The sequence below is a fragment of the Phacochoerus africanus genome, chromosome 5, assembly GCF_016906955.1.
Source record: "Phacochoerus africanus isolate WHEZ1 chromosome 5, ROS_Pafr_v1, whole genome shotgun sequence".
Taxonomy (NCBI): domain Eukaryota; kingdom Metazoa; phylum Chordata; class Mammalia; order Artiodactyla; family Suidae; genus Phacochoerus; species Phacochoerus africanus.
Window position 1 is genome coordinate 16,066,378 of NC_062548.1, and position 27,328 is coordinate 16,093,705.

At 50.0% G+C, this 27,328-nt stretch overlaps 1 protein-coding gene across 3 annotated transcripts in view; it reads left to right on the top strand.

The window, feature by feature from the left end:
• Positions 1 to 2,684: 2,684 nt before the first annotated feature.
• The window catches only part of GALNT17 (polypeptide N-acetylgalactosaminyltransferase 17), a 428,086-nt gene continuing 403,442 nt past the window's right edge, over positions 2,685 to 27,328 (top strand). Inside the window, exon 1 of one of the 3 annotated variants that reach the window (XM_047779921.1) lies at positions 2,685 to 4,178. In XM_047779921.1, coding sequence (XP_047635877.1) covers positions 3,941 to 4,178 — 238 coding nt within the window. In that variant the 5' untranslated portion in view covers positions 2,685 to 3,940. The remainder of the gene's footprint in view (positions 4,179 to 27,328) is intronic. The other 2 variants (XM_047779920.1, XM_047779919.1) reach the window with 2 other exon arrangements.

The window sequence follows — 27,328 nt, forward strand, 5'->3', positions numbered from 1 at the left end:
GGTTGCAGAGGAAGTGGAGCAAGGCTTGAGCAAGAAGAATCCAGTCTATGCAGGGGCCACTGCCGAGGGCCCCACATTTCTTAAAGTTGGGAACTGATGTGCTTCTCGGTAACAGGTGGCATAAAAGCCAGATCCCGTGGTGAGCAGGCCACACAGCCGCTAAGGTCTAATTTTGTTGGTTTTCCTAGCTGGATCGAGGGCAAATGGTGTGTAGACAGATGGCAGTCTTTGATTGAGGGAAGTCACCTACCCCTCCGAGAACCTCCGAATGTGGGGCAACTGATGACTCTGTAAATGGGTCCTTTAATCTTTGTGCAAATAGTTTAAGCGGCTAGGTGTGCTCCTTTGGCAGAAGCTATTTAGTTCCATTCAGCAGGCAGAAGCTATTTAGTTCCATTCCTTCCCATCAGTGTAAACTTCATTCATACAAGCATGTTGGCTTTAGTCCAGAGTTTTCTTTCTTCCATCAAGTTATGTGAGCATCCGGAGAGCTCCGTCAACCTTGTGTGTCTTGGCACCACTGAGTTCATAAGCAGCTGGCATACAATAAATATATCCGGCTGATTATGTTTTTGCGTATCTAACATCTGCCAGGCAGGTTCTTCAATTTTTGGTGGCAGTGACCACATTGGGAATCTGATGGAAGTTATGAGTCTTTCCTCCTGAGAAATGCCCGTATGACACACACACACACACACACACACACACACACATTTTTACATCTGATTAAGGGGTGTTTATGGACTACTGAATTCTACTTCAGACACCTCTGGGGAGAGGAGCTGATTAGGGACACGGAATGGTGGGTTTGAGCAGAATGAACGATCCAGCTCGAGGTATACCCCACCAACTGGTAAGGTCCCCAAACTTTGGGATGATGTGATTTTTCCCTAGGTGCCCTCTCTTGCCTGGGTGAGATTATTCGGATATGGGGATTGCCAGGCAAGAGGCCGTAGGGAATGTACAAGCATGTGTGTGACTCGTGGCCACTGCTGGGAATGTGTTTGAAATAACTGAGTAATTAGAACTCAAGAGAAACCAGGAAGGGGAAAGAAAAACTCAGGAGGGGATAGAAGGGCTTAGATACTTGTGTAGGGGAGAGGGGTTCCTCGTGGCTGGAGCATACATTTAGTTGGAATTGAACATAGGAAGGCAGCAGGCACGGAGTGGAATTTATTGCAGGATTGCAGGAGTGCAGAACTTCTATGTGATGACAGGGTTGTGACCACGACAGCGGATCATTCATTGAGTCTAGAGTGTCGGATGGCCTTTACGAATGTAGAAGCTGTCCAGGGGGGCATGTGGAAGGTGAGGGGAGAAACCTGTAAGACGCACACACAATAAGATCAGCGGTTAAGTTGGGCAGGGGACCTCTCTGGCTTTAGAGGGAGAAAAGAAAGCTCACTGAAGCTGAATCTTGCCTGGAAGTGTCTCCATCATACTGAAGCCACTTCCTCTCCTTTGCTTCCTGTTTCCTTTGCCCAAATGTGCATATGCCCGGGAGTCACATCCATCACAGTTTAGAGCCTCTTACTACTGGGAAATGTTAGCCCAAAGCCTCAGCCTCCCCAGCTGCAGTCCTGTGGCTGAATGAATGCTCAAAAATTATTTTTGCAGAAGCTTCCCTTCATTGTGCTAGCTTCCATCCAAGTGTGGTTCTAATCACACCTAACTCAACTGGGTATTCAGTGAGATAACACGGAGGCAGTACTGGGCCCTGTGGCTGACATCATAACTGCTCAATGACTCAGGTTTCTTGCTACTCAGTCGCTTTCTTGCCCAACGCGTGTGGTTAGAAACTGACTCTTGTGGTTTTGATGTGGCTTTTGCATGTAACAATTGTGTATTCACGTTCTTGTAGATTATACAAAGCCAAACCTACTGAACCCAGACACGCAGCTCCAAGGGAATGAAATTAAAAGATGGCTATATTTTTTCATTCACTTTTATATATGAAGACCAACATTTAAAATAATAAACCAGCAGCAAAACAAAACACAAAATCCCAACAGTACCAAAAAAAAAAAAAAAAAAACACAAAAACAACTTTAATAAGATCGAAACTGTGAGGTGGAAACCATCAGTTTTACTGGGCTTCACTGCCCAATCTTTTTTAGTTGGCAGCCTGATTTCTTTTTCAGGCCCAAGGAATGAAATGGATCAACACGGGGGTTTTGAATTCCAGCATGTGGGGCTCCCGGCTTTGGGAAGAGGAAGAGATCTCGGAAATCCAGTAGTCAAAATATGTTTCTCATGATAAAATACATATAGAGGTGGGGATGCACCCAGAAGGTGTAACCTGGACGGTGAGAATTTTCACGCGGAGGGAACCCACTCAGCTCACTAACACCCGGCCTGGCTCCCAAAGTAACAATCCGAGTCTCCAGGCCAGATTTTCCCTCTAGCCATTCTTGGCCACGCAGAGCGGAGCTGCGAGCACACAGAAAGGGATGTCTTCATCGCCAACCGGGATGGAACAAACCCACCCGTTCCGGGAGTGCTGAAAACCAAAGGGTCCCTCCAGCACCGGCGGCCGCCAACATGACTTGACTGTCCCCATCCCGCGCGGCCCGCACTCTCCAGGTGCCCCCACCATTTCCGGGTGCGCGCGCACGAGCGGGCGAGCGGGGGAGCTGTGCGCTCCGCAGCCTCCGGGCGGCGGCGGCGGCCGACAGGCTCGCGGGGAGAGGAGTGGCCAGGGGCGGCGGAGGAGGAGCTGGCGCCGCAGCCGGTCCCCTCTGGCCGCGCCCCGCCCTCCGCCGCCACCTGCGCGTCTCCTCCGGGGTCTCGCGCCACGGGACTGTGAGGGCTCATCCTGCCGCAGCGGCGATATCACTGCGTCCGCCAATTAGGAGACTCGGCGTTTGGTTCCTTGGGACGCGGGAAGAGCGGTGCTGCCGGTTCTGGCGAGCAGAGGGTGCGCCGGCGCGCGTCCCTCCCCGCCGCGCCCCCCGCGACGTTAGCGGAGGGGGTACAGAACTGCTGTGACTTTTGAGGTCCGACTCCTCCTTCTGGCTAGCTTCCCGACGCGCCAGCTCGGAGAGAGGCCAGTGTGACCGGCAGGCCCGAAGGCTCACTGCGTGGGCTCGGGACTTGGAACGTGTCCGGGAGCCCGCGGCGCTGTGCGCGCTGGTGAGTTTAGCAGCGGGGTGGGGTGTCCCCCGGCGCGAGGGGCGGAGAGGACGTCGCGCTCTGCCCCTTAGCCCGCCCCCTAGTGCTGCCCCCACTTTGAGAGTAACTGAGACTTGAGCGTGACTGCGGAGCCGCGAGGATGCGGGCGACCGGCGCGGGCTTTTCATCACCCCGGCGTGATGGAGCGGGTCGGTGAGCGGAACAAAGGCGCCCGCCCGGAGGAGCCGGTCCTCGGCTGAAGATCGCTGGCCGCTCCCCGCGACGGCCGCCTGCGGACTAGGGTGGTGGCTGTGCGGCCCGAGGCGCGGCGCGCTTCCCCGCGGGCAGGCGCCTGAGCCGGGCACCTGCGCGCCGCTCCCGCCGCGGCGCCGGGGCAGCCCCGCCTGCTGGCCCGCGGGCCCCGGAGGTCCGCTGCTCCCTCAGCCCTGCTCCCGGCTGCCCAAGGTCCAGCGGCGAACCACTTGCTGGTGCAGAGGAGAGACCCTCCCCCCCGCCCTCCTCGCCCCGGGCCCTTCTCCGAGAAGCCGAGGCTCCTGGTAGGGGCCGCGCGCCGTGGACTGAGTAGACCTCTCCGGGAGCACTTCTGCAAGACCGAGCGCTTCCATGTGAGCCTTTTCGCTCTCCCCATCTACCGCCCCCTCCTCCCAACTGCCTCAGCTGCCCGAGCCTCCGCGCCGTGAGGCCGGGAGCGGCTGGGGTCCTCGCCAGCCGTCCGGAGCGCGAGGCTCGCACAGCCCCCGGCTGCCCCGCGCCTCGCCGGAGCCCAAGGGGGCGCGGGTCCGGGGCGAGGGCCGGCCGCGCGTGTTTGATGGCTTCACTGAGAAGAGTCAAAGTGCTGCTGGTGTTGAACTTGATAGCGGTAGCCGGCTTCGTGCTCTTCCTGGCTAAGTGCCGGCCCATATCGGTGCGCAGCGGAGACGCCTTCCACGAAATTCGGCCGCGCGCCGAGGCGGCCAACCTTAGTGCGCACAGCGCGAGCCCCATCCAGGATGCGGTCCTGAAGCGCCTCTCGCTGCTCGAGGACATTGTCTACCGGCAACTGAATGGTAAGGACGGTCGCGGGTGCCCATGGGGTTCAGCGCGGGCGGACAGGGCACCTGGTGCATCCCGGGGGGCCCTGAGCGCGGTGTGGAAGGCAGGCACTTCCTGGCTCCCGCGCGCTCCCTTTTCCTCTCCTTGCCCATTCTCAGGCAGGAGGCCGGGGCTGCTGGAAAGAATTACCTGCTTCATTTTTTATACTTTAGCTGTAAGTTTGCTTCTGTCGTGGAAAGAGGTCAGCGCCGGATCTTCACGTGCAGGCATCATTACCTGGCGACTCTGGTCCAAGTGCAGAAACTAGCCACTCGGCCAAATGGGACTGGAGGCGCGGGCCACTTAAGGGGAGAAAAAGCTCTTACAGCTTAGCGTTTGGTGGGGGATCGGAAAGGCAGGGGCAATGGTGGGCTTTAATGTCCGTAAGAGTAAAGGCCTCAGGTCTGGAGCGAACGCGCTTCGGTGGTAGGTTGGAGGGATGTCATCTCTCTGTGAGGATGGCTGCACAGCGAGTAATGAGGACTCCTCCCTTCCCGCCGCTGCCTTGGTGAGGCTGCTATTAAAAACACGCTGGATTTCTCTCCCAGAGCTGCCTGAGGGCAGTTGCTAAAGTTCCGCGTGGATTGGGGGAGCAGGTTTTTAGGGAGTGTAGCAGAGAGAGGTGTGCCATCCAATTAAAGATAGTTGTCAGAATCGGTCCCATCTAAAATGTTCTTCTCAGTGCTTCAGGAGAAGAGGGAGATTTTTTCATATGCTCTGGTCACATCTGGTCCAGGGACTGATGGGTCTTTGGACACTTGGTACCCCCAAGGTCATCGTGTTATCTACTCGAGTATGAGCAGCTCTCCAGCGTCCATTGGCCACTCAATGGTAATGATAATAATAATGGGTGGATCACTGGACACAGGGCGAAGATGTTACAAGTGCATTATCTCATTGAATGTTCACATCAGTCCAGAGAGGTTCATCCCATCCCCATGTCAGGAATGAAAGCAGGAGGCTTGGAGAGGTTTTCTAAGTTGCCTGGTGTCCTGCTGCTAGTAAGGGGTAGAGTCTGGAGTCGGAACCCCTTGTCTGGTTGGTTGACCAGAGAGTCTGTGTTCTTGACAGCTTCTCTCTCCTGTCTCTCCCTCATTGTAAGGAGCCTTCATTTGGATGACAAAAAGATTCTGCACTAGTGAGACCCGACTCAACTGCTGTCTTCCCTGCAGTGGGGAGAGGGATCAGGCCCAGTGGCAGGCAGAGAGGAGGCCAGCATCCTGCTCCCTTCCTGCTTTTCAGTGATCCCTTCTGGGCCCTTCCAGGTGGGATGTGGTCTGATTTCCAAGCGCTCTTTGCCAGGAACCCCTTGGTCTCCTCGGTGTTATTCAACAAGTATCCATGGGAATGCCTTGAACTTGTATCTGCGGTGGGAAGCGGCCGTCCCACTGACCCTTGGCAGACAGCGTGGCCTGGCTGTGGGGCGGCCTGCGCGGGTCATGTGGGAGCTCTTCTCCTGCATGTCAAAAAAAGCAAGGCACAGAATGAAACAAAAGCCCACAGTTCATTTCTGGAGGAATTGGATGCTTATGGCATGGGTCTTATTATTGTGCCCAGATATGTGCCATAGACCAATCCATAGGACCCAAAAGAGAGAGCAAGAGAGCCTGGTTCCTTCACGGTCAGGCCAGGGACACAAGTCTGTTCAATTAGGAAGCTAAATAAGATATAGTCACCCCCACCCCCAGTGCTCCAAATGGGAATAATACCATTCTAAGTGGTATTTACTAAGGGCCACAGACACTCATGGGCTCATTTAGTCCTGACAGCGTCCCTAGGAGATAGGTGCTGGTAAGTAGCCTACAGTCACTCAGCTAGGGGTAGTAGAGCTGGGAAGTGAACTTGGACAGTCTGGTTTCAGAATTGAGGCTTTTAGCTGCTGTGCCAAATTGTCTCAGTGTGGGACGTGCATTTGAGCCACGGGGAGGGCTTGTCCAGGCACACATTTCTATTTTATTTTATTTTATTTTATTTATTTATTTTTATTTTTATTTTTATTTTTTTTGTCTTTTTGCCATTTCTTGGGCCGCTCCCACAGCATATGGAGGTTCCCAGGCTAGGGGTCGAATCGGAGCTGTAGCTGCCAGCCTACGCCAGAGCCACAGCAACGCGGGATCCGAGCCGAGTCTGCAACCTACACCACAGCTCACGGCAACGCCGGATCGTTAACCCACTGAGCAAGGGCAGGGACCGAACCCGCAACCTCATGGTTCCTAGTCGGATTCATTAACCACTGCGCCACGACGGGAACTCCGGGGCACACATTTCTAGACCCCCACCCACAGGGTCTCTGATTCAGTAGTTGGGAGGGAAGGGGAGGCTGAGCCTTGGCATTTCTGACATGCTTGTGGCCCCAACCCTGGCCCAGTGCCCTCTGCTGCCTGCACCAGGCGGAGCAAAGAGGAAAACCCATTTGCCCATTGGTTGGAGAGAGGCGGGTGGGGGCGGGGGGGGGGGGGGACTTGCCTCTGATGGCCAGCAGGAGTGGGTGTGTGTCTGGCTTCATTCCCTGTGTATTCTGCAGCCCTATAAGCAGTTCCCTTGGGGCGGGGGCGGAGGCTTCTGCCTCTTGGGACTGGTTGGGTCAGGCACTGTGAGCTGGGAAGACGGAGTTTTCTTGGCTCGAAGCCTCTGAAGAGGCGCTGGCAGGAAGGATGGATGGAGAACTTTTGCTGGGCAAGCCAGGAATTGAAGTTGCAACTAGGTGGATGTTATTCGCTTGGCTTCAAGGATAATTTGTAGTGACATGTAGCCTGGAGGAAGAGGGCAGGGGAAAGTCATGAAATGGAGCATCCTCTCCCCCCCAGCACCCCCCCCCCAACCCCATCCCCGCTGCCCCGCCTGGCCCTGGACTCTGTCCTCTGCCCGTGCTTGTTTTGGTAAGGTGTGTTCTACCTGTTGATGCTGTAGGCATGCTGGGTTCTACAGATGGAGGAGGCCACCTGGGAGATGGGAGCTGGGGTCCCTGTCCACGTGTTCTGCAGCCTGTCTCCATCCCTTCCAAGGGAAGGAGGAGAAGGAGATCTTGACCTTGGTGGTTATTTGCTCCTTGGGAATTAGTGGCGGGCCACTTGGGGCCAGCCCCTTGGGTACTCCCGAGGGGGAGCTGGTGTTTTAATGATGGCTCTGATTTCTTAAAACTTGTCTATGGACTCTTAGGAAGCTCACGCAGGAGCGACACAGCACAGCTGTCTCCAGGCTCTCTCATGCCCGAAACAGGTTTCCTTGGGTGACCTGAGAGGGGTTCCCTGGGCTTGGGGGGCCAGGGGTGACCCAGACTTCCTCAGAACTGGCCTCTTTGCTAAGACTCTTGGCTCTTGCCTTTTGAAAAACAGTCACAAGTTGTTACACTTTTGTTTTTCTTTATTTCTTTCTTTATTTTTTGCTTTTTAGGGCTGCGCCCCTGGAATATGGAAGTTTCCAGGCTAGGGGTTGAATTGGAGCTGCAGCTGTCGGCCTACGCCACAGCCACAGCCACGCAGGATCCGAGCCATGTCTGTGTCCTATGCCACAGCTCTCAGCAATGCCAGAGCCCTGACCCCACTGAGGGCTCATGCTTGTTGGCCGGATTCGTAATCCACTGAGCCACAATGGGAACTCCCATTTTTTTGTTTGCTTTTTGTTTTCCTTTTTTTTTTTTTAAGCATTTTAGGGCCACCCTTGCGGCATATGGAAATTCCCAGGCTAGGATTGAATCAGAGCTGTAGCCGCTGGCCTACACCACAGCCATAGCAATGCGGGATCTGAGCCACATCTGGGACCTACACCACAGCTCATGGCAACGCTTGATCCTTAACCCACTGAGCAAGGCTAGGGATCGAACCCACATCCTCGTGGATACGATTCAGATTCGTTACCACTGAGTCACAATGGGAATATAGGCTGAAAAGGACCCTTTAAAGTGAAAGTGGAAGAGCTGGTATGGAGGGAACAGCACACAGAGATGAGTTCATTTTCTCCTCTCCAGACTCTCTCTCTTGCCTCTGCCCTTCCGTTCTTTCCATTAGGCCCCCTCTGCTGACCCTCACTGCTGCTGCAAGGCTCTTAACCCAGGGCCCTGACTCTCATCTCCCACCCCTCCTTTTAGTGGTTCCAGCTGAGTGGAAAGCACGGCTTCCAAAGGGCCTGAGATCTCCCAGAGGCTTTCTGTTTCCTAAGGAACCCTGGTCAAGCCTGAAGGCTGACAGTCAGGGCTGGCCATCGCCAGCCTGTGATTCCAGCCTGGGCCAGGGCCTTCGCCGTTTTAAGCCAGACTGATCTCCTTGCTGAAATAACCTGGTATTTGTCTTAGGACTATAGCCTGCACGTTTCAGGTCCAGTCTTTGAGAAGTACTAGTTGTCCTGGTTGGCGCTCCCTGCCTTCTTTCTACATTCATCCATCCTTTAAAGCTTGGCTCAAGGTCACCGCCTGGGGGTGGGCAATTGTGCCAAGCCACACGGTCTGAGCTTTTCCTGCTCCAAGGTCCTTGAAGCTTTCCTGTCAGTGTCCGTTTGCACCCATGGCTTCTACTTTTGTGCCTCCGTGGTTTTATCTTTTGAGGCCAGAACTGGACTGCAGGCTTTGTAAGGGCTCGAATCATATTTTGGACGTTTTCATAACAGCTTCAACATCTGCCGAAGCACCTTGAACATTGTGTGGGCATCAAGGCTTCACTAGTGGATTAATTGGATGGGAGCTAGTTTTAGAAGGTAAATGCAGAGTTCCCATAGTGGCTCAGCAGTAATGAACTGGACTACAATCCATGAGGATGCAGGTTTGATTCCGGGTCTCGCTCAATGGGTTAAGGATCCAGCATTGCTGTGGCTGTGGTGCAGGCCGGCAGCTGTAGCTCTGATTCAGCTCCTAGCCTGGGAACCTGCATATGCCATGGGTGCAGCCCAAAAAGCAAAAGAAAAAAAAAAAGGAAGAAGAAGGTAAGGGATAGCTGCAGAGAAAGTCATCTGGACACTGTGAAGACTGGATTGGAGCGTTCCCGTCATGGCTCAGCCGTAACGAACCCAACTTGTATCCATGAGGGCGAAGGTTTGCTCCCTGGCCTCGCTCAGTGAGTTAAGGATCCGGTATTGCCGTGAGCTGTGGTGTAGGTTGCAGACGTGGCTCGGATCCCACGTTGCTGTGGCTCTGGTGTAGGTGGGCAGCTGTAGCTCCAATCAGACCCCCTAGCCTGGGAACCTCCATATGCCACGGGTGTGGCCCTAGAAAGCCAAAAAAAAAAAAAAAAAAAAAGGGAAAGAAAGGAAGGAAGAAAGAAAAAAGGTTGGATTGGTTTGGATGGATGCGATGAGGGGAAGAAGCAGGAAAGACCTGGCTGGGGAGGCTGGGTGTCCGGCAGCCATCTTGCCTCCGCCATCTTGCCGGCACCGTCCCGAGGCTGCCGTGGTCCTTCATCCTCCCGGAGAAAGGGCATCGCATCCTTCGGAGGAGCCTGGAAGTGGAGCCAGGTCAGGGACCGGCCTGTTTCCGTGTGTCTTCTACGAATGTGTGATTTTATAACAGGAATATGGTTTTATTATTCCTTTTTTCCCTGTAGAGTAAAATGAATTCATATTTACGGTGGAGAATTTGGGAAACTCCCCCCCAAAAATCATACAGAGGACGATAACACCGTGGTGAAGGTGGTAAAACATGGTGGCAGGGTGGTTTGGTACATGGTAAAAATGGGTGTCGGCACAGACAGATTTTTTGGGGGGTAGAATTTCCGTGTAACACTCTACAGGGCTTTTGGTGCTCTGTCACCTCCTGAGGAAGTTACTGGTTTCCCTCATCTTAGAGCCGAGAAAAGTGAGAAACAGAGATGCTCTGTGACGTAGCCAGGATGACACAGCCAGTGAGGGGCAGAGCTAAGATTCCTGAATGTTAGGATACTTTTCAACCCAACCCGGTGACTCCCCCGCCTCCAAGAGATCAGGGTGAAGGCAGTGGAGGCTCAGGTGCCCCATACAAGCCCCAAGCTCTGGCCGGTGACCCCGCCCCTCACCGGGGTCCCCCTTGCAATGAATCAGAAGGGCAGGGCGCATGTGGCTGCTCCAACCAGTAAGCCCAGGGCACTGTTGTCTTGAGAGGAAATGCAGTCGATTGAGGTTAGGTTCCAAATTTAGATTTCAGAAGGATATTGAATAGAAGCAGGGTTGCTTACAGAAATTGAAAACCTTTGCGGGAATGGAGAGAAGTCAAAATTACCCAGCCTGGTCCTGCCCCCAAGCCACACAGAAAGACAAAGCTGGAGTCGGAACTGCAGAAAACCAACAAGTTCCCACATAACCCGAGTGCAGCCCGCCCAGCCTGCTGCATTAGCCAGACCCACTAGGTGGGGAAAGTGACTTGGCACAGAGGGACAGGGATCGAGATGAGCTCTGTGGGTCTCCAAGGTGGAGTCAGAAGGAGAGGGATCCTGTTTTGAAAGCATCTCTCCATGGATGCCAGGGCTGGTCTTGAGCTGTGTCTTCTTTCCCAGAATATGGATGTGCTCATATAGACTGTTGAGTTGGATGGTACCCGTATTTCCTGTGGGAAGGAGGTCAGGGGAGAGAGGAGAGGCTCCATGTTTGTGTTAAAATCACTCCTTGCAGGGAGGTCCTGTTGTGGCTCAGCGGAAAAGAATCTGACTAGCATCCATGAGGACACAGGTTCGATCCCTGGTCTCGCTCAGTGGGTGAAGGATCCGACGTTGCCGTGAGCTGTGGTGTAGGTCGCAGACACAGCTCAGATCTGGCATTGCTATGGCTGTGGCCTAGGCCAGCAGCTGCAGCTCCGGTTCGACCCCTAGCTTAGGAACCTCCACATGCCACAGGTGTGGCCCTAAAAAGATATACACACAGATATCACTCCTTGCAGAGAGTTCCCTGGTGGCTCAGTGGGTTAAGGAGCAGTATGCTCCTTATGGTCACTGCTGTAGCTCTGGTTACTACTGTGACGCAGGTTTGATCCCTGGCCTCGGAATTTCCACATGGCATGGGCACAGCCAAAAAAAAAAAAAAAAAATCCCTCCTTGCAATGAGCATCAGAAGGGAACCAGGGCAGTGCAAGCCTTAAGTGCTGTGTCGGGCTCTGGGGCCATCCGGGCCCAGGTGTGTGGCAGGCTAGGTCAGCAGAGCCAGGACCTGGACACTGGAGGGAGGGAGTCTCACTTCCTTTATCTGCCACAGACTGATGAGCATCTGGCTCCTGGAGAGATGGGGGCCCGGTTCTTGGACAGATGCAGGCACATCTGTGTTGGCCAGTATGTGTGACAGTCCCCCTGCCAGCAGGGGCAGCCCGCCACCTGCCCAGCCCAGAGGTAGTGGGGAGAGGCAGCCAATGTCTGGAGGAAGAACTCCAGTGCCTTGACCTTTGCTGTTGCCCAATGGGGAGTGTCTTCTGCCGCCAGGAAGAAGGCTTGGTGATGAGAGCTAGGAATGACCGCAGGGAGGTGGCTTGTGGACATGGCGAGGCCCGTGTCAAATGGAGAACCCCCCAAGATCAGAACCTCCTGAGTCTTTCAGAATGTAATACTGGAGTAAAGGTTGTTCTTTGGGGGCAGCAGACAGGGTGGGTTGGGTTTCTGGTTCTGTCACTTAGTAGCTGTGTGACCTTGGGCCAACCTCCCTGCCTGTCAGCTGTGGAGTGGGGATAAATGGGGATTCCAGATGGACAGCACGGCCGCGGGGCCCAGTGCGTGGCCGCTGGGAGAAGGTGAGCTCTTTGAAGGAAGAAAGGAACTTTGCTTGCTTGTTCTTCACAGCATCTCTGATGCCAAGAATGCACTGGTGCATAGCAGGTGCTCAGCAGATGTTTCTGGAATGAATGCATGAACAGTCTTGCTGCTTGAGGCAGTTTGGTCGTTGTTACCTGAGGGGCTGGGGCAGGGGAGGTCCCTTTTGCTTTAACTTGCAAACTTGGGTGAACTTGGGGTCCTTCTTCCTTCTCTGAGGCTGATTCTCTTTCCTTCTTCCTTCTCCTTTCTTCCTCCCCATCTTCCGCTTCCTTTTTTGTTTGTTTGCTTTTTGTTTTACTTTTTAGGGCTGCGCCTGGGGCATATGGAGGTTCCCAGGCTAGGAGTCCAATGGGAACTACAGCTGCCTGCCTACACCACAGCCACAGCCACAGCCACATCAGATCTGAGATGCGTCTGCGACCTACACCACAGCTCATGGCAACGCCAGATCCTTAACCCACTGAGCGAGGCCAGGGATCGAACCCGCAACCTCATGGTTCCTAGTCGGATTTGTTTCCGCTGCGCCACAACGGGAACTCCCTTCCACTTCCTGATAGTGATGGTGCCTTTAGCTGACCTCTTTTGAGGCTCAGGAGGAGAAATGGCAGCTTGTATGTGTCAAAGTCCACTATAGAAATGCTGCTAACTTCCATCTCTTCGTGAGCATTTCCTCGCTGCTGGAGCTCAGGTCTCAGGAGAATATCAGAATGCGTATGAGGGTGGTGACACCAAGTCTCTGGCTGCGGCAGGCACAGTTGGGACAAGGCCTGCATTCAAGGGGTTGGTGCAGTGGCCCCTGGGGTGGCCTGCTTGACCAAGTGGTATTGAACTTGAACAAGAGAACTCAGAAGTTTTAACACGTGGACCCTAGGACCCGGGTGGAAGCAAATCATTGACGATGGTCAGTGCCCAGGACCAGGAATGCATAGGGCAACTGGCCCGAGGACAGGCGGTAGAGACAGAAATGTGTGTGGGGATGTAAGGAGGGCCGTGTGGCTGGAGCCCGTCGGCCAAGTGGAGCTCGTTTGCAGGACCAGGTGGAGGCTGGACCCAGCCAGGCCTCAGTCCCAGGCTGGTTTGGACTGGATTCTGTACACGTGGGAAGCTGTTGGGTGGCTGGTCACTGTGGTGATGATGTAGTGAGATTCATGTTGAGTTGAGGTTTAGTGCATGCACCATTAGGCAGGAAAGTGAGTTAGAATCCAGTAGTGGGTATAAGGTGCCGGCGTTGCTGGCCCAGCCATGCCTCTAGCTCAGGACTCAGCCAGCCCCCCCACCGTTCGGGGACTCCAGGTGCCTCTCCCCTGGGCCCTCCCTCCCCAGCCCAGGCTCCATCCTAAGCCAGGGGTGTGCATCTAGAGCTGCTTCCTTTGGAAAATCTGAATCAGCCCTGGGAGCTCTGGCCAGAGTGCTCCCCAACCACCCCACCTTCGCTAAGGTGTACTCGGCCCCCACCACACCCCTTCCTCGCCCTCTGTCCTTCCATGTCCAGCTGAGAGGGCCAGCTGAGGGGGCGAGTCTGTCAGGAGCTTTCTTGCCAGCTCCTCCAGGGCCCTCACCTCTGTGTCCTCTGCCCCACCCACCTCGTAAACCCCCTAATTCTAGATCAGCTTATGCCCAAGGAAAGGCCCCCATGGCGGGGGGGGGGGTGCCCTTAAATGATGCACATGCTGTCATCTCTTCTCGGCCCTAAGATCGTCTAGCACCTGGTGATAAATCTCCCTTTCTGTTCCCCATTCCCTGCTGAGCCAAAAAGGAAGTGGGATGGGCTGGAGAGATTCGGGGAGAGGCTGTGGTGGTGATGGACCCAGGAATTCTCTGCTCCAAACCCATCTCTTCCTGCTCTCCCCTGCTGCTCCCCTTAGACGACTCACAAGCCCATCACCCTAGTGGCCACTGCAGCAGCCCCCCGCATGCCAGCTCTGTCCCAGCTGTGCCTGCTGCAGCAGCGGGCCCCATGAGTCTGCCTTCCGAGGCCACCACTATCCAAGGCATGTGCGTCCTGCAGATTTAGGATTCACGGATTCTTCATGGATTCAGCTGGAATGCCATGTTGCAGGGTAGCACCTGTTTCTTCTGCCAAAGGGACCAGAAGATGGAATTCAGAAGTTCGGGGAGCCAAACCCCCACAGGGTGGCCTTTGATGGGGGCACAGGAGCTCCTCTTCTGCAGGGAAAGCCTTTCCTGATGCCAGGTAGCATTTAAAACATGCAGAACTTGAACTTCCCTCTGTGGCCCAGTGGGTTAAGAATCAGACTGCAGTGGCTCGGGTTGCTCTGGAGGTTTGGGTTCAATCCCTGGCCCAGCGCAGTGGGTTAAGGATCCAGCCTTGCTGCAGCTGTGGTTTGGATTCAGTCCCTGGACCGGGAATTTCCATATGCCATGAGTGCGGCCATAAAATGAAAAAAAAAAAAATTTGCAGGACTCACTTGGTTGAAAGCCCTTCCCCTGCCTACCTTGTTACCCCTTGCAGGTCTTTAGACTGTTTGACATGTGGGTGGCAATTGGCTTAGCCACTGATAGAGAGAAGTTTTCCCTTTTAATAATGTCCCTGCCATTGCTAACTGCAGAGCCTCAGCCTTGCCATGCATGAGTAATAAACCGCTGCCGTAATTACATCCAGACACCAGCACACGAGCGGGCAGGCTGATGGTTAATAGGGAGCAGGCTTCCACAGAGCCTCCTTCCACCCTGGCCTCAGACACAGTGGCTAATCATGTGATTAGTGTTCACTGCGGGGTGCCTTATGGTTACCTGTGGCTTGCTAGGTGCTGTACCTCCCTGGTTGAAGACGTGGGGTTCTAGTTCCATGTATTTCCAGGGACCAAAGTATGTATAAATGAGAGGTCCATGACTTTAGGGGTCTTTAACTTTCAAATTTTAAATAATACCTCCTTCCTCCTATCCCATCCTGTTAAAATCGCATGCATTTTCCAAGGGCCAACTCCGAAGCCCTTTATTCCCTGAAACCTTCCCTGCCACCTTGTCAGAAGTGTCTCCTCTTCTGGGCTCTGATGGTACCCTCTATGGGTCTGCTTTTAGCTGTTGTTTATCTCTGCCTTACATTATACTGAATCATTTTCATGGTAACAGCTTGCAGAATAGGTTTTATTCTTTTTAAAATTTTCGTTATTATTTATTTTTTATTGAGGTAGGCTTGATGTGCAATATTACAAGTTACAGGTGTACCACCTAGTGATTCACCATTTTTAAAGCTTAAGCTTCTCTTAGAATTATTTTAAAACATTGGGTATATTCCCTGTGTTGTACAATATATCCTTGTAGCTTATTTATTTTATACATAGTGGTTTTGGCCTTTTAATCCCCTGTCCCCATCTTTCCCCTCACCCATGCCCCCTCCCTGCTGGTAACTGTTAGTTTGTTCTCTGTACCTGTGAGTCTAGTTTTTTTGGTGTGTGTGTGGTTGTTATATTCATTGGTTTGTTTTATTTTTTTACACTTTGCAGATTAAGTGATATCATACAGTATTTCTCTTTCTCTGTCTGACTTATTTCACTGGGCATAGTATCCTCCAAGTCTATCCATGTTGTTGCAAATGGCAACGTTTCCTTCTTTATGGCTGAGTAGTATTCCACTGTATATTTTAAAAATCCCTTTCTAGGAAATTTAGGGAATTAATTCATGAGCAAGTAACTTCTTCTCCCTTAAGTCCAGAAGTTGTGGTAACTAGCATTGGTTTGGCACCATGAGGTCATCATGATGACATTCAAATGTCATAATTCATTATATTTCCTTGGTCTTTTCATCATGGTTACAAGATTGTGGCAGTGGTTCCATTCATTGCATCTTTATACCAGGTAGGAAGTACTGTACCACTGATCAGATCTACTCCTATTGTTTAATCAGGAAGGAAAAGCTTTCCCCCAAGTCCCTCCAGTGCGCTCCCATATGTGGTTCAGAAAATGGCCATGTGCCCAACCTCACTTTGAGAGAATAGTTGCTTTTCAGAAGAAGTAAGTATGGTGGAGGTGAAGGGCAAGGAGAGAAGGAATGTCCATGGTATCTGCCATCCTCTCTACACCACCTCCATCCCTGCTCAGTGCATATTAAAATGAAGCAAGGAGTTCCCTTCATGGCGCAGCGGAAATGAATCCAACTAGGAACCATGAGGTTGCAGGTTTGATCCCTGGCCTTGCTCAGTGGGTTAAGGATCCAGCGTTGCCATGAGCTGTGGTGTAGGTCGCAGACGCAACTTGGGTGTGATACTGCTGTGGCTGTGGCGTAGGCCAGAGGCTGTAGCTCCGATTAGACCCCTAGGCTGGGAACCTCCATATGCTGCAGGTGCGGCCCTAAAAAAAAAAAAAGACAAAAGATGAAAAAAAAAGAAAAAAAAAAAGAAGCAAGACTCTTTGCTACCTAGAAATTCAGTTAACTAGAATATTAAATCCTTGGGCATTCTGGTTACTTGGATTTGATTTGACAGTGTCTCATAGATTGAAACTACCATGAGTAATCATATTTTGTCAATGCCAGGATGCACATTTTTATATCTCTGAAATTGAGATTCATTTTATGATCAGTGGTGTGTCATAGTTTCATTGACAGCATTTTCCCCTTTCTGGGTACATAAAAATGCTGCAACTTAACCACTGAAGGCACCTTCGATTTGCTCAAGTACAACATATGGTCTTTGTAAACACGCATGCGTACCGCATTGTACCATATGCAGTATTTTTTGGGGGTGTTGAATACATACATGCAAGTGTTTTGTGTCACTTAATTCTCCATCAAACTTTCTTGCACTCATACCCATTTTACAGTTAAGGAAGCTGAAACTCAGAGAAGTCAGTTCTCTAGAAACACCTGCCAGCTCCCTTTCTGTGGTTTCCTTTGAGAAGCTGGCACTTGCTGATGTCTGCATGTGGGGCTTGGTCCCAATTAGCGTTGGTGGCTGGTCTAGGGATTGCAGAGGGGTGGGGTGTGGGGATACAGTGACAGGAGAGCAGCAGGGATCCTGACTTCCCTTAGGTTTAGCAGTTACTAGTGTGTAAAGTTGTAAAGCTGTTAATTCTAGAGCTCTAAATTATGCTGGGTGAGCTTTAAATCCAGCCTATAATTAGAACAAAATGTGAGAAAAGTGAAATTGATATTAAGTTAATTAAAAGGCTTTGCTTATATTTGCAAGGAAATTAGCACAACAAGAGTGCTGACAAGTACACATTGTGAATTTCTTCATTTGGGCAACTCTCAGCAGGCCTCAGGCAAGCTTTGTTCTTGGCTTCTGCCCTGTGCCCTCCCTGCTGCTGAATCTCCATCTTACTGGTATCTTGGTGATTTTAACTGGGGAAGATGCAGTATAATCTTCTGATGGTCCTTTTTTTAATGGATAGCAAACCCTGAGTAGGAGCCACACCATTCAGTTGAAGGCCCAGGTCCTAGAGTTGTGTGTATGGGGGACTTGGAGGCTGTTTGTTGACCCGTAGCTGATGCAGATGGCTTATGTGGTTCCCTCGTGTCCAGAAGATATGCCCTTTGGCCCAGTGTACCCTTCTTCTCATTCCTGTTTGCCATTCTGAGCTAGGCCACAGAGCTGAGTTGGAGTGTGCAGTGTAGAATTTTAATTTGGAATTCCCAGAAGACAGGGGAAAATCTTTTTCATGGAACCATTCATACTGGGGGGGGGGGCTGGATTGGGGGGCTGATATCAGGCAGCCCAGAACTACCTTTGTCTCTAGTTGGGGTGGCAGAGGCAATTCCGCATTTACCAAGGGATTGTCTTTTCCTCTTGGGCAGATATCTAATCCTCAGGCTCCCTGCAGTTGGTGAGGGGCCATGTGACTGAGTTCTGGGAACTGGAAGATGGGTGGAAGTAATGTTTGCTACTGTCAGACCTTGCCTTCAGAATATCCTCTGGGGAGTTCCCATCGTGGGACAGTGGTTAACGAATCTGACTAGGAACCATGAGGTTGCAGGTTCAATCCCTGGCCTTGCTCACTGGGTTAAGGATCCGGCGTTGCTGCGAGCTGTGGTGTAGGTTGCAGACGAGGCTCGGATCCTGCAGTGCCGTGGCTCTGGTGTAGGCCTGCGGCTACAGCTCCAATTGGACCCCTAGCCTGGGAACCTCTATATGCCACGGGAGTGACCCTAGAAAAGGCAAAAAGACCAAAAAAAAAATACCCTCTGGGGTCCTCTGTGCCTCCTTTCTTTAGAGGCCTTGGGGTCTGCCTCTTAGTGGCATGAAAGATGGAAGGATCCTCAATCCCTGAATGACTGTGTGGAGCAGAATACCCTCCCATCCTCCCCAGCTCTCTTGATATCTCTATGCATTGGACTTTTTTATTAAGCCGTTGAGATCATGGAGCTTATCTGTTACAGCAGCTAGTGTTACTCATCCTGACTCATTGAAGTAGGCAGGTCAGGAATACCAGTCTCCCTAAGTCACAGGACAGTCTTTCTCCTCTGCATCTCCATCCTTGCTTAATATGATCAGCAAGTATGAATTGAGCTCACAATAAGTGGGGTGGGGTAAGATGGTTGGATGAAAAGCCACCTGACTCCAGATCTGCTTCTCTGGCTGCTCTTGGCTTTAAGAGAACAGTCTTGTATCTTGGTGTCCCAGTGTTCTGTTTACAGAATGATGGAATGATTATAATCATCCCCTACTTATGCTCCATGTTGGAGCAGAGGGATAAGTATTGAAATATGGCTAAGTTGTTTGCAATTATAAACAACTAAATAATATATGCATTGTCTTTAGTACGGTTTCAGCTGATAGGAACTGGCATTTTTCAAGATGAGACAAACTGAAAAGGTTAGTTTAAGAATTAGCAATTAAAAAAAATCATGATCTTTGCTGCCACTGCATTTTAAATCATGCAAACATTTATGTTTGTGCCAAAGTGCCACAATTTCCTTTAGAGCAATTACTGAAATGCATTCGCAAGATAAAAATGGAGTTTGGGGAAGAATATTTAAGAGCTCTTTAATGATGTTAAAAACTTTGCTAATTTGCCAAGTTGTTCTAAAATCCACTTCATTTTTTTTTTTCCTGCCTACCCATCTTCTTGCCATTGAACTGATTCCAAGAGATTTGAAGAAAGGGGTTGCAACTAATATTAAAATACACAAATCTCACGAAATATCATTTTAAGAGCCTTTCCCTTTTCCTTCATTACCCAAAGGTGCACACTCAGGAAGGGGTAAGAGTCCTTGGGCTGTGTTTGCTTTTGCACAAAGCAGTTTGGGGAGAAAACAAAAGCTAAACAGTAGTTACTCAAAGGTGGTTTGGATTCAACCCTTTCCTTTTGCTGCCCCAGGTAGCAGACCCCTGGAGAGGAATGGGTTGCCCTGATTTCTTCATCCTCATCCTCCTTACTCAGGTCTCAGCTTGGCACATCTGCTGCCAGTGAAGGGCTTGTGGTCGCCCCAGCATCACTGCTCTGTGGGTCTTCCAAGTTCCTCTTCAGGGCAAAGAAAATCCCAGGCCCTGGGGAATTCAGATCCATCCTCCCTTTTCCCCACAAGAAAGGGTTTGGTGTAATGGTGCACATTTTCATGTGTGTAAGGTTCGTGGTTACCTCTCATGGATGGATCTCTTGAAAGTCTAATCTTGAGAGGTTCCGTAGCATTGAGTTCTAGGCAAGAGTCAGAGATGCAACCCTGACCCCACCAGCTGACCTTTGGGGGTGGGGTGGGGGTAGGGGAGCATACAAAGGACTGAGCCTGGGCTTTCCACTTAGATAGATGACATCTCAAACTTCCTCACAGCTACTTAACAAAGTCACACCAAAGGTTAGGTTTTTGGCAACGCGCAGAACACTACAGGCCCCAGTTTGCCCGTCTGTAAAACAGCAGCTGCCTCCATAAGGAGGGGGAAGGCTGTCTGTGCAAGATGGAACTTGTCAATACCTCAAGGGGTGCCTGTACTTAGGAGAATGTTGATGAACAATTTTATTAATACTGTGCAGTGGCGGCAGAACCATTAGCACTCTTTGAAACAGACATTCAGCCCTTCTCAGGCTCATCTCTTTCCCCAGTGATGTCTAGATAAGCTCTAAAGTCTGTGCAATGTAATTGTATGGCATCTGCAAATTCTCTGACACTATTCTCAGCAAAAGGTGGAGTCGAATTCCCCTCCTGGTGATTATTATGGGCTGACCTGTATGACTTGCTTCTAAAGAGTGGAATTGGTTGGAAATGATGTAACCTGATTTCTGAGGCTGGATCATTCAAAATGGGCCATAGAGTTTCACTCTGGTGCTCTTTCTGGGGACATGCATCCTTAGAGCCTTGAACCCTGAAGCTGGAGAGAGCACGTGGAGAGAGGAGAGGTAGATTGAGAGAGACGGGGGCAGTCCAAGAAGTCTCAGCTGTTGCAGCTCCCCGCTGATTCTGTCTTCCCAGCATACAAGCCAGGCCTGTGCATGAATGAGCTTCAGCCTACCCCACCCCACCCCACCCCACCCCACCCCGACCGCTGCCTTCCAGCCTCCCCAGCTGATGCCAAGTGGAGCAGACACGAGCTGTTCCCGCCCCAAGGCCTGCCCAAATTGCAGATTCATGAGCAAAATGAATGTAGTTATTGTTTTAAGCCATTGACTCTTAGGGTGGTTTGTTGTATAGCAGTAAATAACTAGAACACTGGGCCAGTCTCCTTGTGTTTAATAAAGTGGTTTTTTTTTTTTTTCCTTCTCATCATAAGAAATAGGGGACTTGATGATGATGATAACCGTGTTAACAGTAGTGAACATAATAATAGCTAATATTTATTGTGCACTTGTTAACAGTACCCAGCACTGTGCTAAAGGCTTAAGTGGATGTGAAGGGAAGTCATGCATATTTGTTTCTAAGTCTCAGGTTTATATATCACTGGTAGACTATGGTTAACAGCCTAACTGTTGCAGAGGTTGGCCATCTGAGGCATCTTTTAGCCAAGTTTCTGCCCTGGCCTGGACCACCGTGGGTGGGTGGGAGAAGGTAGAGGGCGGGGCCTGCGATTGTTCGCTCCCACGTGAGCATCAATAGTTAACAGAAAACATCCTGCCTGGTCCCTCGTGGACCCTCGTATCAGCGTTTCCAACATCACACGGTTTCAAGTCTTTTATTTTATTTTATTTTTTATTTTTTTATTTTTATTTTTGTCTTTTCTAGGTCTGCACCCACGGCATATGGAGGTTCCCAGGCTAGGGGTCCAATTGGAGCTATAGCCGCCAGCCTACACCAGAGCCACAGCAATGCAGGATCCAAGCTACATCTGCAACCTACACCACAGCTCATGGCAACGCTGGATCCTTAACCCACTGAGCGAGGCCAGGGATCAAACCCGCAACTCATGATTCCTAGTTGGATTCGTTAACCACTGAGCCACGACGGGAACTCCATCAAGTCTTTTATTTTTTAATTATTTTCTTTTGAGGGCCGCAACTACAGCATATGGAAGTTCCCGGGCCAGAGGTCGAGTGAGAGCTGCAGCTGAGGCCTGTGCCTCAGATCCTTAACCCACTGAGAGAGGCCAGGGATCAAACCTGCATGGTCAGGGCCACTCTGTCGGGTCCCTGACCTACGGTGCCATTACGGAAACTCTTAAGTCGTCTAGCAGAGATAAGAACACATTTGACAGAGCCTGTTTCTACAAGGAGACACATGATTTTCTACTTTTGGGGGAACCTGGAGAACTTGGTGCTTCTACAAAGGATACTCACGGCAGACCCACAGAGTACCTTATGCTGCAGAACTGTAGGTAGTACTGCATACTTCTTTCCTTCCAGTTAAGGAGAGGGGGAAGGAGGGGGCTGATCTGATTTATAATAGAGGAAACATCAACATCACAGTTTTCCCAGAGTGAGGGCAGTTTTTATTTCTGTCTTTACTTGGACACACAGTGCATGTGGCATCCACACTTACTGCCTATATATGTATGACCGGGTTACTTTGCTCTACGGCAGAAATTGGCACAACATTGTGAATCAACATAATAATAATAATAAAAAAAATGCTTACTACAGACAAGGGGATGCCATAGGCCAGTGGGCCCCATGCCATGTCTGAACTTCATATTGATTTGGGGAACTTTGGGGACGAAGTGCTGGTCCCCAGATTCCTCCACCTGGAGGTTCCTATTTTTCAGATGCGGGATGGGACTTGATTTGGAAATCCTTATTTTTCAAAAGCTCAGTGGGTGATTCTGAAGAGCAGCTGGGAGCCACGGAGATGGTTGACTCCCATGCTTTGAAATACTTTCCAGTCCTTCCGTGGTGGTAAAAGCTTTCAAGCCTTCATACCTGTGAACTGCTGCTTGGAGGGTAGCTCTCCCTGCTCGTTCCAGTGTCTGCCTCTGTCAAACGTATCGGCTTTACAGGGTTGACGGGAGCGTGAGACGAGGATGGGATGTCTGGTCTGTTCCTGACGTCTGGCAGACGATGATGACAGTGACAGTGACAACGATTTGAATTCCGGCGCTTGATGATCTTTATTCCTGGCATTTGCTGTTAATTTTAAGATTTAAAAATGAACCTTCAAGAAGGTCCCGTTGTGGCTCAGTGGTCACTAACCCGACTCGTATCCGTGAGGATGTGGGTTCGATCCCTGGCCTTGCTCAGTTGGTTAAGGATCCGGTGCTGCTGTGAGCTGCAGCTCTCATTTGATTCCTAGCCTGGGAATTTCCATATGCTGAGGGTGCAGCCCTAAAAAGACCAAAAAAAAAAAAAAAAAGGTACCATGAAGAAGGCAGATTCCGCAGTGTGCAGAAACCTTCCATGTGTTATGAACCTTTCCACATCCGGTGTGGTTGTCAGGCTCACATCTAATTCCTTTTTCTGGCCGTTGGTTCAGGTCTTTCTGAAGCCTTCCACTTGGTTTTCACGGTCACCCTCTTTCTTTTCTCACTCATAATGTCATCAATTTATGTAAATGGATCCTTTTTTTTCTTATTATAAAAACATTTAGCATGAGATCCGCCTCCTTGAGAATGGGCATAGCTGTGGCTCCTGTGGCTCCGGCAGTTGGCACCCCTTTTGGGGCTTTTGGTGCCTTCGGTTCGGCCTGCATCAGGCCTTCATCTCAGGCCATCGGGGGTGGCTTTTGTTTGGTAAGCTGGGTCTGGGTGAACATATTCCATTCTGTCGGCTCTGAGGCCAGTTTTTACCTTTCATTGTAAAAAACCTGCTTCTCCTCTGGCGTTTCCTGCATCCCTGTATGGTAGTCTTGCTCCTCTAGCTTTACAAACTGGCACCCTCTGTCTCTTCTCACACCTGGTAGCTATCCACGGGGGGGCGGGCGACTCCTGGGACCTCCCATCTCCTCCACCCTCTTCCTGCTGCCTCTTCTTCCTGCAGCCACCGGGCCTCACCTAGGACTTGGGAATTGACTCTGTCATCGTTCCTGCCTCCAAGCCCTTTAGAGTCCTTGCTGCATTTTATCACCACCGTTATCTTCCTTCAACACAATTTGCATCAGGCCACCCCTCTCCCCATGCAGGCATTTCCTCACCCTGAGATCTGTCTTTCATCTCTCCCAGTGCTTCTCAGCTCTTAGTGCAAGCGTGCTTTTCCAGAAGAAGGTGACCTGTTGTCTCGGAGTTCCTGAAAGTGATGGGAGGTTGGTTGGGCATGAGAGCCTAGACTTTCTTTTTTTTCATCGCTGCACCTGTGGCATAGGGACCTCCTGGGGCTGGGGACTGAGTGCGAGCCACAGCTGCCTTTAACCCACTAGACTGGGGATCAAACCTGCACCTCCGCAGCAACCCGAGCCACTGCAGTTGGATTCTTAACCCACTGCGCCACAGCGGGAACTCCAGAAATCCTAGCCATGAAGAAGGCAGATTCCGCAGTGTGCAGAAACCTTCCATGTGTTATGAACCTTTCCACATCCGGTGTGGTTGTCGGGCTCACATCTAATTCCTTTTTCTGGCTGTTGGTTCAGGTCTTTCTGAAGCCTTCCACTTGGTTTTCACGGTCACCCTCTTTCTTTTCTCACTCATAATGTCATCAATTTATGTAATTTAATAGAATTACGTAATTACAGTAACAAGCACAGCTGGCATGAAGAGGCTTGGGCGGGGGCGGGGGGGGGGGGGGGAGGCGGAGAAAAAGCCACAACGAACTCTTGGCAGGTATACAGCTGAAACAGTGAGAGAAGAAACAGAAAGGCCCGCTAGGCAGGTGGTGTCTACCAGCCCAGCCGACAGCGTGCCTGGGGCGTCTGCCTTGATTCCGTTTTACTGAAGTGATGACCCAGCGTGTCATTTGCAGCATCAGTTAAGAGAACATCTATTGTGTTAAATGAGCATGTTCACTGTGATGAATTGGGGGTCCCCGGCAAAACAGAAATGAGAAAATAACATCTCGTTTTAATTCTACAGCATTAGGACAACAGCATTTTGCTGCATGTCCCCCCATAAACATTTTTCCGTCTTTACGATCATTCTCATGTTAAATGTTCCCCTCCTCTGCTTCTCTTAACATTTTAATGTGTTTCCTCATATTGTTAAACACCTTATAAACATTCATTCTAGTTGTTATATGTTATTTTCATGTAGTGGTTTTACCACGAGTTCGTTTCTCACTTCCCTGTAGGCAGAGACGAAGATGGCTCTGTTAGAGAAAACTCACATTATTTTCTTCCTGTGTAAGGAAAACCCCAGTTCTTCCCTCCAGTTTCCTTCCTGTGTGTCTCCTTTATTGTTCACACAGGATGCTTTATTATTATTATTATTTTTGTCTTTTTTTTTTTAAGGGCTGCACCTGCAGCATATGGAGGTTCCCAGGCTAGGGGTCGAATTGGAACTGTAGCTGCCGGCCTATGCCAGAGCCACAGCAATGCAGGATCCAAGCCGTGTCTGCAACCTACACCACAGCTCGCCGGATCCTCAACCCACTGAGCAAGGCCAGGGATCAAACCCACGTCCTCATGGATGCTCGTTGGGTTCGTTAACCACTGAGCCTCGACGGGAACTCCCCAGGATACCTCATTTTTGACGCTTTTGGTCACCAAGTGGGTGGAGGTTTTTCCCCCACACTAAACCATTCTCTGTGCCACCCCCTAGGTGTCTGACAGTTCTGCTCCCTTCTGACATTCCCTGGAGAGAGAGTCAGATTCCATGGTAGAATCCGCTAGAATCAGTCCTACAAAGCTGCCTTCCCTCTTCCCCCACAACCCTCTAACCACTTTGGATGCCAGTCGCCAGCTCAGATTGTCCCTTGGGCTTCTGACCAATCATTTGGAGGTTCCAAAGACGACCCCTCTTCCCCGCCCTGTTTAATTGGCTAGAATAGCTCAGAGAACTTAGACAAACATTTTACTTACTTTTTACCTGTTGATTAGAAAAAGATGTGATGAAGGATACAGATGGACATCCAGATGGAAAGCCGGGTAGGGCAAGCTGTGTGGGAAGGGGCAAGGACCCTCCATCTGCCCATCGCCCCCGCCCCCCAGCTCCTCTGTGTGTTCACCAACCCGGAAGCTCCCTGAACCTCATACTTTGGGGTCTTAGGGAAGCTTCCTCACATGGGCACGGTGGTTTATCCCCTCCACTTGCAGCCTTTCTCCCTTTTCAAGTGAATTGAGGGCAAGCTGAAAAGTCTAAGCTTCTAATCAGGGCCTGCTCTTTCTGATGACCAGCCCACATCCAGGAGCCACCTGAGAGTGACTTCATCAGAATAAAAGACACTTCTGGGACCCAGGAAATTCCAAGGGCTTCCAGAGTCCCGTGTCAGGAACTGGGTTCAAAGGCCAGATGTAAGAACAAAAGATGCCTCTGGTGCTCTTACGACTTAGGAAATTATAAGAGTTCCAGGATCTCTGTGTCAGGACCATGGGCAGAAACCAAATATATATTTTCTGTTTTTGCACAATTGCTTTCAAATTTTTCTTGCAAATAATGGTGTGATGAATATCTTAATAGACAAGGACTTTATGTCCACTCTCAAATAGAAATAGTCTCAATATGGAATAACTGCCAAAATGGATGAGGTTTTTAAAGGCTTTGGATATATTTTGCCAAACTGGTTCCCGTTCAGTTTTTTATCAGTTTAGACTTTCACCAACAGTGCATGATAAGTCCTTGTGTTACCTTATCCTCTGTCACAACGAATAGATATTATAATTTCTAAAACCTTGCTAATTTGATAAGCAATCACATGTTCTTGTTTTAGCTTGCATTTCCTTGATTGGTAGTGAATCTTTTTCCAAGTATTATTTGCATTTGCATTATTGTAAAATTTTAAGTTCTGATTGATCGGTTAGAGACTGAATTTATCCGTTGATTAATTCAATTGTTGATTTGCATGTACTTTTTGAGGTAGTAAAGGAATTATCTCTTGTCTTCAATATTTGTTGCAAACATGCTTTCCAAACGCACTGCTTACCTGTTAATGCTGATAACTTTTCTGGAGGGTCGTATAGGTTTTACATTTTCATAGAGCATCTCATCTTCACAGAGTTTTCTCTCATTTAATGCTTAAAGAAATCGTCATGTGTGTATTTCTCTGGCTTTATTTAAAAAATAAGTTGAATTTTCAGCATATAACTTAAAAAATATATGGGAATTATGCTTGGAAATTATCCTTGAGCGTGGAGGTTCTAACTTGATCTTTCCCATTTATTTATGTCAGCCCCACTGGTTGAGTAATGCTGCCTTCCTCGCTGATTTGTGATCTTCCTTTATCATGCTCTCAATTGTTATATATTAAAAAAGATAATGTTTCCTCTGAAACATTATTAACTATTAGAGTGTCTGTTCCACTCTAATATTATATCTGTACCTGAATCATTGCCATGTTATATTAATTATGTGATCATTTTATCCCCATTATGTCTCTTGTCTTTGTCCTGCCTTTTTTTTTTTTTTTTCCATTTTAAGGGATGCTTATTGCTATGCCTCTTTTTGGGCCCAATGTCCACACTCTGGAATTCTTACTTTTGTTTGTCTTTCGAAGACCAGTAACCTTCTGGAAGAAAAGGTATATATAGATGATAGATTTTCAGAGATCTTTTGTATTTTCCTTTTGCCTTTACATACATATGCCTTGGCTAACTGCAAATTTTCTTTGTCCAAAGCTTTGCCCTGAAAGCTGTGACATTTAATATGACATTTAGTATATTGCAGTCCATTAAGTACAGGGGGTCTGTCTGTCCATCCATCCAGGACCAGCTCTGTGATTTTTGGGGCCCAGTGAAAAATAAAAATGCAGGTACCTTGTTCAGGCATTATGAACAATTTCAAGATGGTGACAAGAGCTTTCAAAGAGCCGGGCTCTGTGTGACTGCGTGGACTCACTGTGAAGTCGGTCCTGTATTCGTCCATCTCATGGACGCATCATGGAGCATACATGGGTGTTGTGTGCTCTGAGGCAAAGAGCCCTCCAAGATGCTCGCCCGTCCAGTGGAGGACACAGGTGGGTCAGCCGGGGCATTGTTAGTACTTGGTGAAGGTGTGCACAGGGTGAGTGGAGGCACAGGGAAAACTCCATTGG